Source organism: Simochromis diagramma, unplaced genomic scaffold, assembly GCF_900408965.1.
Source record: "Simochromis diagramma unplaced genomic scaffold, fSimDia1.1 OVJJ01000333.1, whole genome shotgun sequence".
Taxonomy (NCBI): Eukaryota; Metazoa; Chordata; class Actinopteri; order Cichliformes; family Cichlidae; genus Simochromis; species Simochromis diagramma.
In genome coordinates, this window is record NW_024386765.1 from 1,167,905 (window position 1) to 1,181,801 (window position 13,897).

General features: G+C 40.2%; 1 protein-coding gene across 1 annotated transcript in view; it reads right to left on the reverse strand.

Annotated features, from left to right (window-relative positions):
• cpne2 (copine II) overlaps positions 1 to 13,736 on the reverse strand; it is a 50,382-nt gene extending 36,646 nt beyond the window's left edge. Inside the window, exons 1-4 of the mRNA XM_040034994.1 lie at positions 13,434 to 13,736; positions 9,167 to 9,360; positions 613 to 792; positions 351 to 425 (exon numbers count right to left, since the gene is read on the reverse strand). Coding sequence (XP_039890928.1) covers positions 351 to 425; positions 613 to 792; positions 9,167 to 9,343 — 432 coding nt within the window. The 5' untranslated portion in view covers positions 9,344 to 9,360; positions 13,434 to 13,736. The remainder of the gene's footprint in view (positions 1 to 350; positions 426 to 612; positions 793 to 9,166; positions 9,361 to 13,433) is intronic.
• Positions 13,737 to 13,897: the final 161 nt, after the last annotated feature.

Here is a 13,897-nt window from a genome sequence, read left to right on the forward strand (position 1 = left end):
CTACCCTTTAAACAGATCCTCAGAGGGTCTGAGGGCTGGTTATGATGGCGGTCATGCTCTGAGTCTCTTACTTCTAATTAGATCTGGGGGCAACATGGCGACCCGTCACACCCCAGTTTAAGGAAAATACTAACGCTAACAAGCTTGGGTGTCTTTACTTAATTTATTTAAACCAACATAACTGACGATCCAACGGGAACTTACCCTTAAATAATCCGGTCTCTTCTCGGGACCATTTCTATTTTATTTTTGTAAATAAGGTTTTTAAAAAACAAATAAGTTCATAATATTCAGAATATTCAGTTCATAGTTCATAATATTTTCTTTTAAGAGACAGTAGACATTCTTACTGTAATGGATCCTTTGCCAGCTGGCTTCCCATTGGCTAAGATCAGGGGTCTGTGAAGTTTCTTATTGGACACAATCTATTGGATCAGGACAACAATTATTTATTTTCGGAATTGTGCAAAAATCCACTTTAAAATACAGTCTGCATCTAATTGTAAGAATAAATTCCATCTAGTTCAGTTTATCCTATCCCTTCTTCTCTAGACTATACCTGTAGTTATAAAGAATATACTTCAAACCAAAGAAGAAGAAATCATTCAGTACCACTCCCAGTGTGCAAACAAATGCTCCCAGGAAGTCGTGCTCATCGAGCTGTGTGGCACACTTGTCTTCATCGAACATGGCAAAGCGAAGTTTCTGGATTTCTTCAAAGTGGTAGTCCACCTGGAACTTCACCCCAAACACTGGATTCAAGTTGTTCACAGCTGTTTCAGTGCGTCCCAGCTAAAGGTCAAGAAACAAGGAGAGAAAAATGCTGTAAAAATTAAATAATTTCAGTATTGTCCCTTTTAACGTTTCACAAGCGTATCATAGTCCTGGTCCTGAACTATCGAGCTCTGTCCAGCGCTTGTTTTTAATTGATCATGACCTAGGTTATTCCTTCCTCAACAGAATGCTCTTGTGTCCTGTTGTCAGGTCTTCATCTCTCTGCTAAGTTGGTTTCTATTTTATTTTGGCAGTCCTCTGTGTTTTATCCTTAGTTTTACTTCCTTTGTTTTCTTATACCTCATTAGCCTCACCTCTTGTACCCAGTTGTTCCCTGTTATCCTGATTAGTCTTAGTGCGTCAGTTTGTAGAAAGAGCTTTGGTTGTCCTTTGTTGTGATATCTGTTATGATTTCCTGTGTGTCCTCTACCAGTTCGAGTCTTGAGTTTGGACCTTTTTTCCTTGTTCCTGTGTTTTGGATTGCTTTCTACCACGATTAACAAAGAGCTTTTTTTAATCCTGCCTGTAGAGTCTGGTTTTGTGTAGGCACTACATTACCAAAATAGCTGCTCACCTGCATCTAACAGTCTCAAAGTCACCACAAAATCTAAGCTCCGTCCCTTTCAGCAAAACACAAGTGGCTAGTTTTTCCCTTGGTTTTCTGTCCATGTTCCTTAAACAAGACTTGAATGCCAAAATAATAGGTTAAAGTAACTGTGACTCTTCTGTTGTGGAAAACTGCAAGACTGGGTAGTCTCTGCAATCTTGCAACATGTGGCAATTTATACAGAAGGTTTGTAAATTCTTAATGAAAGCTTAAAAGACTAAAAATAAATGACTAGAAACATAATAATGAATTATTAGTATGAATACATGTAAATACTATCATACATAATCATCAATTTAACTTTTGAGTATTTAGTTGCAAAAGTTTAAATTATTAAAATTAAAATTAAAATTGGATTTTATTTTGGAATTTTACAAAGCTGCAAAAAACAAACAAACAAGTTTTTATATAGTATAAAAATATTACTGTTTGTGTTTGCAAAAAGCAAAGTATGTACATGCATATGCAATTTAATAAAGTGATACTGATATGTATCTGGCAACTGTAACGCACCAAGCGACTGTAAAATAGTTTGAGTCGCTACATATGCGTGTCTGTGTTTCTCCAATCTTTTTTACTCTAGAGATTCCAAGAGAATGATGTGTAGTCTTAACATTAGTTTTGACACACACTTCTCTAAAAACATTTAATACTGAATGCATTAAACAAGAATCAGCCTCGGGCAACTCTTCAGCATCCCTGATTGTGACACCAGCGTGTCGTAAAGTCTGTGGCGCCCACTCGAAGCCAGGATTCCCCCCGATAACAAGATGCAGCTAAAAAAACAAAACAAACTTGGCCAGTGATGATCAAATCTGTGGGAGTGTGTTAGACAGAGACCCAACAATGTGCCTCCTACCTGCCATCCCCAGAATTACTATAGATTCCTATAAATATTATACCTTGGTCTGACGCTGGGTTGATAAAGAACAGCAGATTTATCGGAACTTTTAAAGTAGCCTGCTGCGGTGGTTTGTGGTAAATGTATCCTTAAACCAAAACAAAGTCCTAAAAAGCTGCAGCCGTCTGACAGCACTTTATCCAATTTAAGGGCCCTTTCCCCTAAAGCCATTGTTTTTGATGTTTCTCAATGCGCTGTGTTCTCATGGCCCCAGAGAGCAGTCCAGACAGCAGACAGATAAGAGGGTGTGGGTGCCTGAAAAGAGTGCTGTGAGAGTCATGTTCTTTGCTCTGACTCTTCTAAACCAGGTAGTTGACTGGCTCATCCCACGGCCATGCTACTCTCCAGCCTGACTCACCCACGACACGTACAATCATTAAACGAGGTCACATATACTCAGCCTGTCACCACTGAATATAAAAGGCCTTAAAAAAGTTCAGCTCATTCCTATAACGGAGACGGGATGGATGAAATGCAAACCACTTACAAAAATCCATCTAACCCTCTGCTGGTTCACAGGAAAGGAACAAACACTTTACACTGGATGTCTAGAATTTCAGTCTGGAGAAAAAAATGTTGTTCAATTAAAATTAAACTAACTGAACTTTGATACACACCAAAAAAGTGAAACTCTTTTTGAAAGGAAAACTCTTGTTGATGATCTCCAAACCTATGGGACCTTCCAAACCTTTGGTGTCAAACACAAGGCCCAGGGGCCAAAATCAGCCGCCAATAACTCCAATCTGTCTCACTGAACGGATTTTGAAAATGTGAAGGAGGGTGTAAATTTTACACTTGTAAAGTAGACGTATTTTCATAGGCTAATCTGTTTAATCTGTTAGCTGTTGTAATGCTGCTCCTTTGACATAAAGAGTCAGATAGCATCACATATTTGATTTGGCAGTTTTAAACCAGATACCCTTCCTGATACAACCCCAAAGGGGATTTGTGTCTCTAGCTGGAACTCAAACAGTGACCTTTAGTTTGCCAAGCAAATATGTCAACCATCAAACTATGGAGCCATCACTATTGCCCTATAGTGTCTAAGACCAGCCAAACATCGAACAGTTTTTTTCTTGAGCCCATTTCCCAACATCTAACACTTTTATTCATAGGCACATCTAGACAGTTTATTAACCTCAAAAGAATCTCCATTTCTGCAGAATCCTGGTGTATTTTCTATTCACCAGTCTTTACTCAAAAACCCCTGCAGCAAACAGCAGTACCGCCATCTATTACTTAGCTGTTCTTATGCAATTACACCTTCTTCTTTCATCTTTATTTCCTGCAACGGTTGTAGAGAAATGAATTCCTTGATCCTGACGGGTCCCAGTGGTTGCATACGATCTTCCAATGTTCATATATATTGTATATACTCCTTTCACTATTCTTGTTTGCTATTTATTCCTGATGTCTTTACTATTTACATTTTATTTATATTTATATTTTATTTTAATTCTGTCCAGTACATGTACAATGACAATAAAGGGCTATTCTATTCTATTCTATTCTATAAAATGTACCTTTCTCGTGCTACTGTGAATGCTTTTATCTAAGATACGTTTCTCTCTGACTGTAGGTAATGATATTAGAACAGAACTGAGATACTCCAGCAGGAAAAAGGTTTTAACTTCACCCTGCTACCGGTGCTTGCAGCACTTATCCATCTGTCTGACTCATGGGAAGGCAGCAGTGGAGAATGGCTGCACTTCGTAGCTTAAAAACTCATATTATTGGGACATCACAGCACGCCAGCAGGCTAAAATCTCATAGCAGTGCCTCTGTGGATTTGATCCTGGTTCACTGAGCTTTAGAAATGAATCAGATCCCTCTGGCACTTCGTGCCTCCTTTCTTTCTTATCTGTTTATGTTTACTACTAGATAAAAAAGAAAAACAACAATACAGGTCACTGAGATTAATTCAGATAGAGGCACTGCCCGCTGCAGGAAAAATTAAGCTGTAGAACTGCAGCTGGAAGAAACAGGTACAGGAAGAAAAGTACAGGTACTGATAGGGTTATGATAGATAAATAAATAGACTTTTAACAAAGCAAATGCAATGGATGTGCATCCCGCAGCTTAATTTATAGTGAGTTAAAGGAATTTAGAAGCAATCTGTTATAAGTGTTCGTGCCTTAGATTTGAGCGGACACTTTTATTTTTTTCATTCAGCAGACAGGGAGAACCTCCCCCAACAACCCGCACCCCAAAACATAACAAGGACACTTCAGCCCAACAGCTCAATACCAAGATGTTGAATCACTGAAACAAACCAAAGCGGCTCTAAAGACATCGGTGATGATGTTGCTAATAAATAATCACTAGGACCAGCCTACAACACCAAAACAATCTCTGCTAAACACTGACAACTGGCAGGTGCAAAAATGTACCAGTGAAAGTGTGCTTTGGCTTTACAGTTTAAATTTAATGTGTTATAACCATAAAAAATGCAACACAGTGGCTGTCAGCAAAAGTTATTTATTTAGTCATCAGCTACAACAACCTTAATATAATTTGCGAGTCTTCTTTGTGTCCCGAATCATGTCCAAAGTTCACTTTCCTTTAAGCTTCAGTCTATTTACCACCATTTACTGAGGCTTCTAAATATCCCGTGTTTATTGTGCACTCACTAACTTTGTTGTATGTTATGGGTTACTGAGCTGAAAGTCCGAGTTTTCAGTGTCTCTTTGAACATGGATTGATCACCATGGTAACTTGTGCTTACTGCATAACCCGATCTGGAGCAGATTATGTTCAGCTTCAGTTTAAAATAGTCTGGCGCACAACATTTTCAGTCATTCAGTCTATTTACAGATGATACGAAGGAGCCTTTACCGCCACTGAAATAATATTCTAGCAATGAATGTTTTCATGTTATGCAAAAGATTTTTTTAATTTTCTGCTCTTACTTTTGATATGGGTAATTACATATCAAATATTCTGGGGAGTCCTTAATCATTTACGAGTGGAAAATTCAAAACAATACTCTGGTGTGGAAAGTTTTAAACGTAATATTAATCATACACTTGTATGAACTGACTGTCCGTGTGCTGGATTTCCATTCTTTTGATCGAACAGCTAATTTAATAACTTAGGAGTTTAAATTACTGGAAACTTGGAACTCTGGGGACTAATCGTGGAGCTTTGAAGTTGTGATAAATGTAGAGGTGTGTTTATTTTTTAAGACACATTTTTAATATTCTTATAACGTATTTAAAGATGAAAATTACTACAAAATGTCAGTTATATGGGGCTTAATGTGAACCACACCATTCACATATGCATAGGCCAGTTTACATTGGAATGAATTATAACAAAACTTACTGTTGAGTATCATTTAGTATCACAAATGTAGATCTAATAAATAAGGCTGCATTTACTGCAGAGGACTGTTAGATTTTTAAACCCTCTGGTTTGAATATGCCACTGCCTGTGAGTTCTCACTTACAGTGTTACAGGCTTATATCTGGGTTTATAACACGTGTTGAGATTAGTATTGGGATTTGGAGTTGGAAGCTCGGAGAAAAAAAAATCCTTGGATTTAGAAAATAGCCTCGGTAGTGTGATACTTGGGTGCCACATCATTTACATAGCTGAGATCCATATTTCTGTAGACCTATCACATTCTTCAAAGACTTTCTAACACTAACTTTGGCTGCTATCTCCCATTTATGGCTACAGTCATTCACTTTCTTTTGCCTTCTTCTTGTTCTGTCGCTCATTCATGTCATCACCTCGCTGTCTTTCTCTCCTCCTCCTCCTCCTCCTCCTCCTGTCTTTCTCTGGATAATTTTCCCCTCGCCTTCTGCTGCACCCTTTTCTCATCTCCCTCTCTCGCACCTCCTCGTTCTCACACTCTTACCCTTTCGTACCCACTTTTTCTCTCTTTCCCCTCCCCGATGGACCCAGCTGCTTCTCACACCTCTAGCTCACAAGACAGACGAAGATAGACAAGAGACTGAGACACGGAGACCTAGAGAGGGGAAGGCTGGCGACAGGAACGAGAAAGACAATCAGAGAAAAAAACTGAAAGGAACAGGAGGAGATCAGAGAAGTGAGAAAGCTGAGCGTGAGTAAAACAGCGAGCTGTGGATAATATCCGCGAAAAGGTTCGGGCCTCATTTCGCCTCCTCCATCGTTGCCTCACTCTAGGAGCACTAAGCTTTTGTTTCCCTTCCCGTTGCTATGGTAACTGTTGGCAATTTCACATCGGAGCCACATGCCCTGCTGACCGACAGCTAGCTGCAACCCGAGGCGCTCGCCTACACACACACACACACACACACACACACACACACACACACACACACACACACACAGGCACACATACACAAAAAACCCAGATTGCTCTGTTGACCAGCTGTTAGCTGCAGAAGCATCGAAGCAGGAGCCTGCACACGCCAAAACTTCACCACCGTCTTCCTCTTGAGCATCTTCAACTTGTTTCCTCAGTGGGTCTACATGGATAGACCATGTATGATCAGGACACATGACAGCCACTTCCTAGCAGTGAATGCACAAAATATTAACAGTGCTGTTCCGACATAATATGGACTTTGAGCAAGTGAGCTGGTAGTTTAAACGTCATCAAATGTCCGTTCCAACTGCGATGGTCAGTCATCTCCATCACATGCCCCGCGTTTCTGGAAATCTTCAAAACAGATGTTTGCTAAACTGCTCTGTTTAGAAATATAGTAGCTGGCAATGATTCTGCCTATTGATTTTCGCGAGCAGTGTGCTGGAGTCTTGAAAATGGCCTCATGATTATCACCATCTTCTCATGTTGGACCTCTGCACCGACGCTTCAAACCTGACTCAAGCTCACAGCAACAGTCGACGTGCAGTGTATACTTTTACTGCGCCTCAAGTGCGCTTAAAGTGAATTAGTAATGGCAAAAAGATGACTTCACAAAGCTGGATGAAACATTTGAAGACCTGTTAATATAAATCAACCCAAGAAAAATACATAATTACTATGAACTGAGAACTATATAAAAATAGCTAACAAACAGCAAAACCAACTGACCAAGATCTGATACAAAATACAGTCACAATATCAAAGCTGAATCAAACCCACTGGAATTTAGCAACAGAGTTGCTGCACTTCAGTTTTGGCATCAACCTATTACCCCAGTTGTTGCTATTTGCAGGAAAAACCCCAAACGAGCCAAGCTTGCCCTAATCACAATCATTCAGCGGGGCACTTTATACTGCGGCAGATAAATTAAAGGTGCATCAAAGCTACTGAGCTAAAATCTGTTTCTTCTGCTTTGGAATCTCCAGCTGTCCATAAAGCCGAAGCAGAGAAGAAGAATTAGCAGCTGATTTCAAACCAGTAACTTTCTGCTTTGAGTCATGAGCACACATCGGTGAGAGCCTCTACTGACCAGAAAGGATTTCAGTACAGCTGTTGTTTACTTCTCTGTTAGTTTTCTTGTCAACAGTAACAACCAACAACAACAAAAACGAAGGTATAATCACTTCTTTACGCTGTCTGGACCTGTGCTCTGGTTTAAAGAGAATAAAGTGATGTTTTATGCCATTCAGCTAGACTTCAGTGCCATCTTGTAATGGATACAAGGAACAGGTGAGTGAATGAGAGTCAACACAGTCAAAATGATTAAAACCACCTGAGTGGCTTTATCCCCGATGGGCATTTCTTATCACTGGTATGGACCACCAAGCCACTATACACATAGTTACCAGTTTCTGACTTATAAATGTCAAAAAAATAACACTAGAGGCCTTAAAATCCAATGAACAGCTAATGCAGCAGCCAAAGGCATTCGTTTTCCACTGCCTGTTCAATAAAGATACACGTAGCCACCATGATACCACGCGCTGGTTGGTAAAGGTCACAGTAAAGTCTCAACCTAAGCATTTTCAAAATCAATACCTCAGCTTTATGAAATCTGACTATGAAACTTAGGGCAGTGACTGACAAGTAGTTACCCTGGCAAGGAGCAAAGGAGCTGATGGATGTTTTCCTGTAAATTTCTACAAAACTGGATGTCATTAGAAAGAATGCTTCACTTTTTTACAGCTAAATGCTTTTCTAGTTAATTTTTGATTATCTCAAAGCATTTTTAATCCTCAATTTACCTTTAAGAGAAATGTCATCAGTAGCAGATTTTGGTGTTTCCCCTTATTTGGTGCTTTTCCAAAGTTTAAATCAGAAAAAAATATTTGTTTAACATGATGATGCATCCTCGTGAAACCTGAGATTTTATGGCAATGATTTAAAAATGTCAAACATGTATTACTGACTCTCTTTCCAGTTTTTGTGCCTTTGCCCGAGTCTACACTACTTGTCTTAGATTGGAATGCCGCTCATAAATCTTGCAACATCCTATTGGGCTCAGCATGCCATGGCTGATGCCAGATGGTCAAGACATCATGACTTTGGATCTGACTCACAACCTATAGGCTCTTCCTGCAGAGTATCATAGACTACAAACAAAACCTTCTGGTTCCCTTTCCTCGAGGAGCCAGCATGGTGGATGTAACCTTAAAAGCACTTCTTAGAATTATTCAAATTTTCCATCCTCCCCTCAATCTTTTTATTTCTGCACTTTAATCTTCTCTCTCCACCTCCCAGGAGTCGCTATACACAGTGTGAAGAAGCGCCAACATGGGTTTGACTACTTATGATCTTAACAGTAATATATCAACTCTCTGTTCGGCCTTTCCTCTTCAGTCTGCCATTCCATTCTCCATTGATTCTGCACCATTAAAACAAAACAATCCTCTCATTTCTCATTTTTTTCTGTAGTCTTTCTCATCACTTGTTCATAAAGGTGTGGGAAACAAATTTCCCACACGAGAAACTAATAAAGGTTATCTTATCTTATAAAGTATGTATGTCTTTCCATCCTTTACTGTACCTCCACCCAGTTTCCATCCACTTCGTGGAAGAGAACGCAGAATGGATCCGACTTGGAGGCTACATCTCGATCTAGCAGGCTGGACGCGGTGACCGACAACTCCACCCGAGTGACACAGTGCTGAGGTCCGACACTGCGCTTCTGGCCATCAGTGGCCAAGCCCAGTGTGTAGGCCATGGTCACACCTGATCACCCTGAAGGAAAGCAAACAGGCAGAAGTAGGCAAAAAGACTTTTAGTTTCATACTTCTTGACACTTAACCAAATATGTCATCCTGTCGACTGACAAAAAAACCGATAAAACAGAGCTGCTGTGATTATTAATAACAAATCTCAGCACATTCTCATCCAATGAGAATATGTGCAGTGATATCATGACAGTGAACTAAAACTCTCTGCATTATGTGCAGTTAGCTGGTGGAAACATAACACCTGAAGATGCTACTTTTGGCTCTGTGAAGTGGTGAGGGTTATTTTTTCACAGACTAAATGAATTTATCCTCTGCAGAGTACCATCATAGCAGAGCTGTTACAGCCTGGATCACAGCATAGGCGCACATTCACTCATATTCCTATAAACACCTTCTTCTGTACTTTTTCTGCATAAGTGTTTTCTTTCTAACATTCACTGTGTGATGGGAGCATCATAGAGCAACCAAAGGATATCTGGCATATCAACCACCAACCTTTTGGTTTCTAGATGACCTGCTATACCTCCTGAGCTGCAGCCACCCGGAATAGAACATAGAAAATATATCATATGTTTAAAATGAGAAAATGTACTATTTTAAGACCGCATTAAGGTCATTATGAAATTGCTGACAGCAACACAACAGTGTATAAATGTCTGGGAACTGAGGAGACCTGCTGCAGGACTTTTGGGAGAGGCAAGCCATCCCATTTTTGTTTGATATAGGATTCTAGCTGCTCAGCAGCACTGGATCTCTGTTGTATGTTTTCTTTTGCACTAAATTTTTCCAACAGCTAAATGGTCTGGACTGTAGGCAGGTCTTATACTGTGCTGTTGGAGTAGCTGTGGTTGGGCTTTATCTTGCTGAAATATGCAAGGCCTTGCCTGAAAGGGGTCGACTGGATGCGGCCATGTGTTGATCTAAAACCTGTATACATCTTTCAGCATGGGCACATTGCTAACTCCATAGGCACTAATCCACCACCCTAACATACAAGACACAGGCTTTTGACTCGAGTTGGTCCAAGGTGCAAGCTTGATGGTCCCTCTCCTCTTTGGTCCATGTTTTCCAAACAGAATTTCTGTGTTAACAGGCAGCGATTCCTGGAAGTGTTCCCGAGCCCTTTAGATGATTTCCATGACAGAATCGTGCCCACTTTAAATGCAGTACCAGAGGATTACAGGCATTAAATAATGTTTTCCAGACTTGTCCCTTGTGCACAGAGATTTCTCTAGATTCTCTTTTAGATTCTATTTTGATGATATTATGTACTGTAGGTGAGGAGATATTCAAAGTCTGAAATATGCTGAAAATTGTTCCACAATTTGTGAAGATAGTTTTTTGCAGATTGTTGAACCTTGTCCCATCGTTACTTGTTCTTTTTATACCCCATCATCTTACTGACCTGTTGCCACTTAACCCAATTAGTCACAAAATGTTCCTCCAGCTGTTTCTTTTTAGTGCCTTTTGTTTTTTTTAAATGTGTTGCTGTCATCCAATTCAAAGTGACCTTATACATCTTAAAATGACACATTTTCTCAGTTTAAACATTTGATATGTTTTCTACATGCAACTGTGAATAAAACATGTGTTTATGAGCTTTGCAAATCACTGTGTTAACACCGGTGAACACAGGTATATCTGATAAAACTAACTTATGGTCCTGTTCTAGTTAGCATGTTGATGCCATTCTTGTCAGTGAGCATACACAATGCCAGCACCTCATCCAAACGGAACAGAGCCATAATTAGAGTTATTAATTACACCTGTGTTTACCCTGAGCCAAAATGGCTGCTCAGTAAATGGACAATTAATTAGAACGAACTAAAACAGAGTGCAGGTACAGAAACTGGCTGAAACATTACCGAGGCTTAAAATGACAGAAACAGATGTGCAGAGATTTTCCTGTTAGGCTGTCATGAAAAAAAGATAAACAGCCAATATCAACATTATTCATAACCTATGGTCACCATCAGCTCAAAAGTGTCTGCCAGTGCCACGAAGAGTGAGTAAATAAATGTGCTACTCTCATGTAATGTAAATGCAAAACTGTAGGTTGCTGTTACATACACACAGATGGCTGGTGTCCAGGATAAACCGCAGTTTCCTTGACGTAACTCTAACAGACAAGCATGTGCATGTGCTCATCTTACGCTGTATCCAACCAAATCCTAAATTACTGGAGACACCGCTGAGGAGAGAACACGAGATGCTCCCAACACCCTGGGTGTCTGTATCTGTTGCCACGCAGAGAGCACAATTACAGAAATCAGTGTTTGACATTTGTCGAATGGAAGTAACATTTGGTTTGGTTTTTTTTGTAAAGTTGTTTGACATATGTGATATCTAACGAAATGAGTGGAAGTTTACCCAGATAACAGAATTAGTAAATCCCCATTACATCAGATCACCTTGAGAATTCGGCTTAATCACACAAATGGTTCCGTTTGGCTAAAAATACCCAATGAGTACAAATAAAACAACACTGGTGTAAAAAAAATCCACTGGGGGCATTATGAGAGTCATAGTTACCCTGTGATAAGCCCAATGATACCCAGGATTAAGCATTGCAAAGACACACACACACACACGCTGCCCTGAGCCCAGATCAAAGCCATTACCTCTAAACTAAAGAAGCCTCAGGCTAGGAACGGAAAAAACAGAAAGAGGGAATACACACACACACACACACACACACACATCTTGAAACAATTGCTGAGTTTAGTAAAAAATGTGAATATATTCTCAGTGGTATTGCATTTGAAATAATTCCCAGGTGGCTTTAAGGACAATATAAACAGCACCGCACCCGTGTCCAGATCAGTGGTTTTGTTCTCACAGCGGCATGCTAAAAGGATGCTGTCTGTTGCTAAGATACTAATGTGTCATAAGCAGCGTGCTCCTCCCGCTCAGCTCCACTGTGATGTCAAACTGGTAGTGGTGATGCACTGAAAATACCAGTGCAACATTTTCATTCACTCACTTTATCATTCATAGGTGGAGAAAAGCGTGTTTTGACTGGCTCAACTACTTTTACTCACTCGCTCATTGTTCATGGTCTCAGTGGCAGTCTCCTGTATTTATAGATGCTATTAACAACTCCAGTGCGAGAAGGAGCAGAGAGTGGGATAAATCCAGCTTTAAGCAGACACCTGCTCTATCCCTTATATAGAAGTCTGAATGATTAAGAATAAAAAGACATCACAGATTGCCAAATAGCATTATCAAAGAAAACATGGCTTCATGAAGTATGCTACAATGCACCAGAGCAGCTTTAAAAGGTGTGCAGTATATTGCTCAAGTGAACTGTGCTGCACTTTAACTGGATTCAGGATAGGTCCGCAATATTTGAGACATCAGGGGGGGAAAAGCAGGATGAATGTTTTCTAAAAGCAACTGAACCTCACAAAACTGCATGTTTCTTGTACTGTGGCTCTAAAAAACCTAGAGCTGCTATTGCGTCATTTTTGGCTACATGATGCACTTTGTGTATGAGTGCACTGTAGAAAGAAAACACAAACAAAATCCAGGTCCAGGTGCAGGCCTCTGACTGTACTGACCGTGCCAAAAAGCTTCACACCTGCTCACACCTGCAGGATGGGCAGGCAGCTTAAAGTGACTGGCTGAGGCGGAAAAAGCATGGAAGCAGATGCCAACTTGTTAATACTAGCGGAAGGATCAGCACGCTTTAAGTGTAATTACAAGATCGGTGAGCCATATTGGTGCCAAAGTGGCCAACATCAGTGAAGAGTAGACTCCAGATCTGAATGAAGGAGAGATGTGCCAACTTGACCATTAAAACTCTCTTTCACACACACAAACACAACACCTGTCTATTCTGTACCATATTTCCTGTGATATTTTTTTGGTCCTACATGAAAGGTGCTCGTCAAAACATGACATCTTCCCCACATCCTTCCGTAATTAACCTCCAAGAGAAGCACACCGACTGTACATTTTGGCTGCAAGGGTTATTTTTGCGTTTTAGAAGCTCCCCGGTTCCCCTTTGACTCGGGAGCTGCTGTCAGATCTCTTCTTCTAATGTAAACCCAACAGGAAAATGTGAAACCGACTCACCTCGGTAAATGACGAACAACTTCTCCGCCGCTTTTCACTTAAAAAATCTTTAAGTGCTGCGCACAGTAAAGAGAGAGGAAAAGCAGAGCCAATTTTCCTATAAAGGAGTGAAAGCTGAGGTTAACATTTTTTTATTATTAATTTTTTTTTTAACCGGAGTATCCTGGAAGGCGCAACAGTGTGTGAACACAAACCATCCTCGTAGCCTGGACTGTGCTCTCTGCGCCCGGCCACTGAAGGACGGAGTTTAATAAAGCCAACAGTGGTGGCCTCACAGCGGAAGTACGACAAACCCACTCCCAAAACAAAAGCGGAAGAGTCAAGCAGAAAAAACTACTTCCGGTTAGTCATTCATGAGCGATCAGTGTCTATATTTTCCATAAAATTACAGAACAGGGAAAAGATGCATCTTTTTTTTTACCCTAGTTAATACGGGGAATGCTTTTGTTCCACATTTAACACAT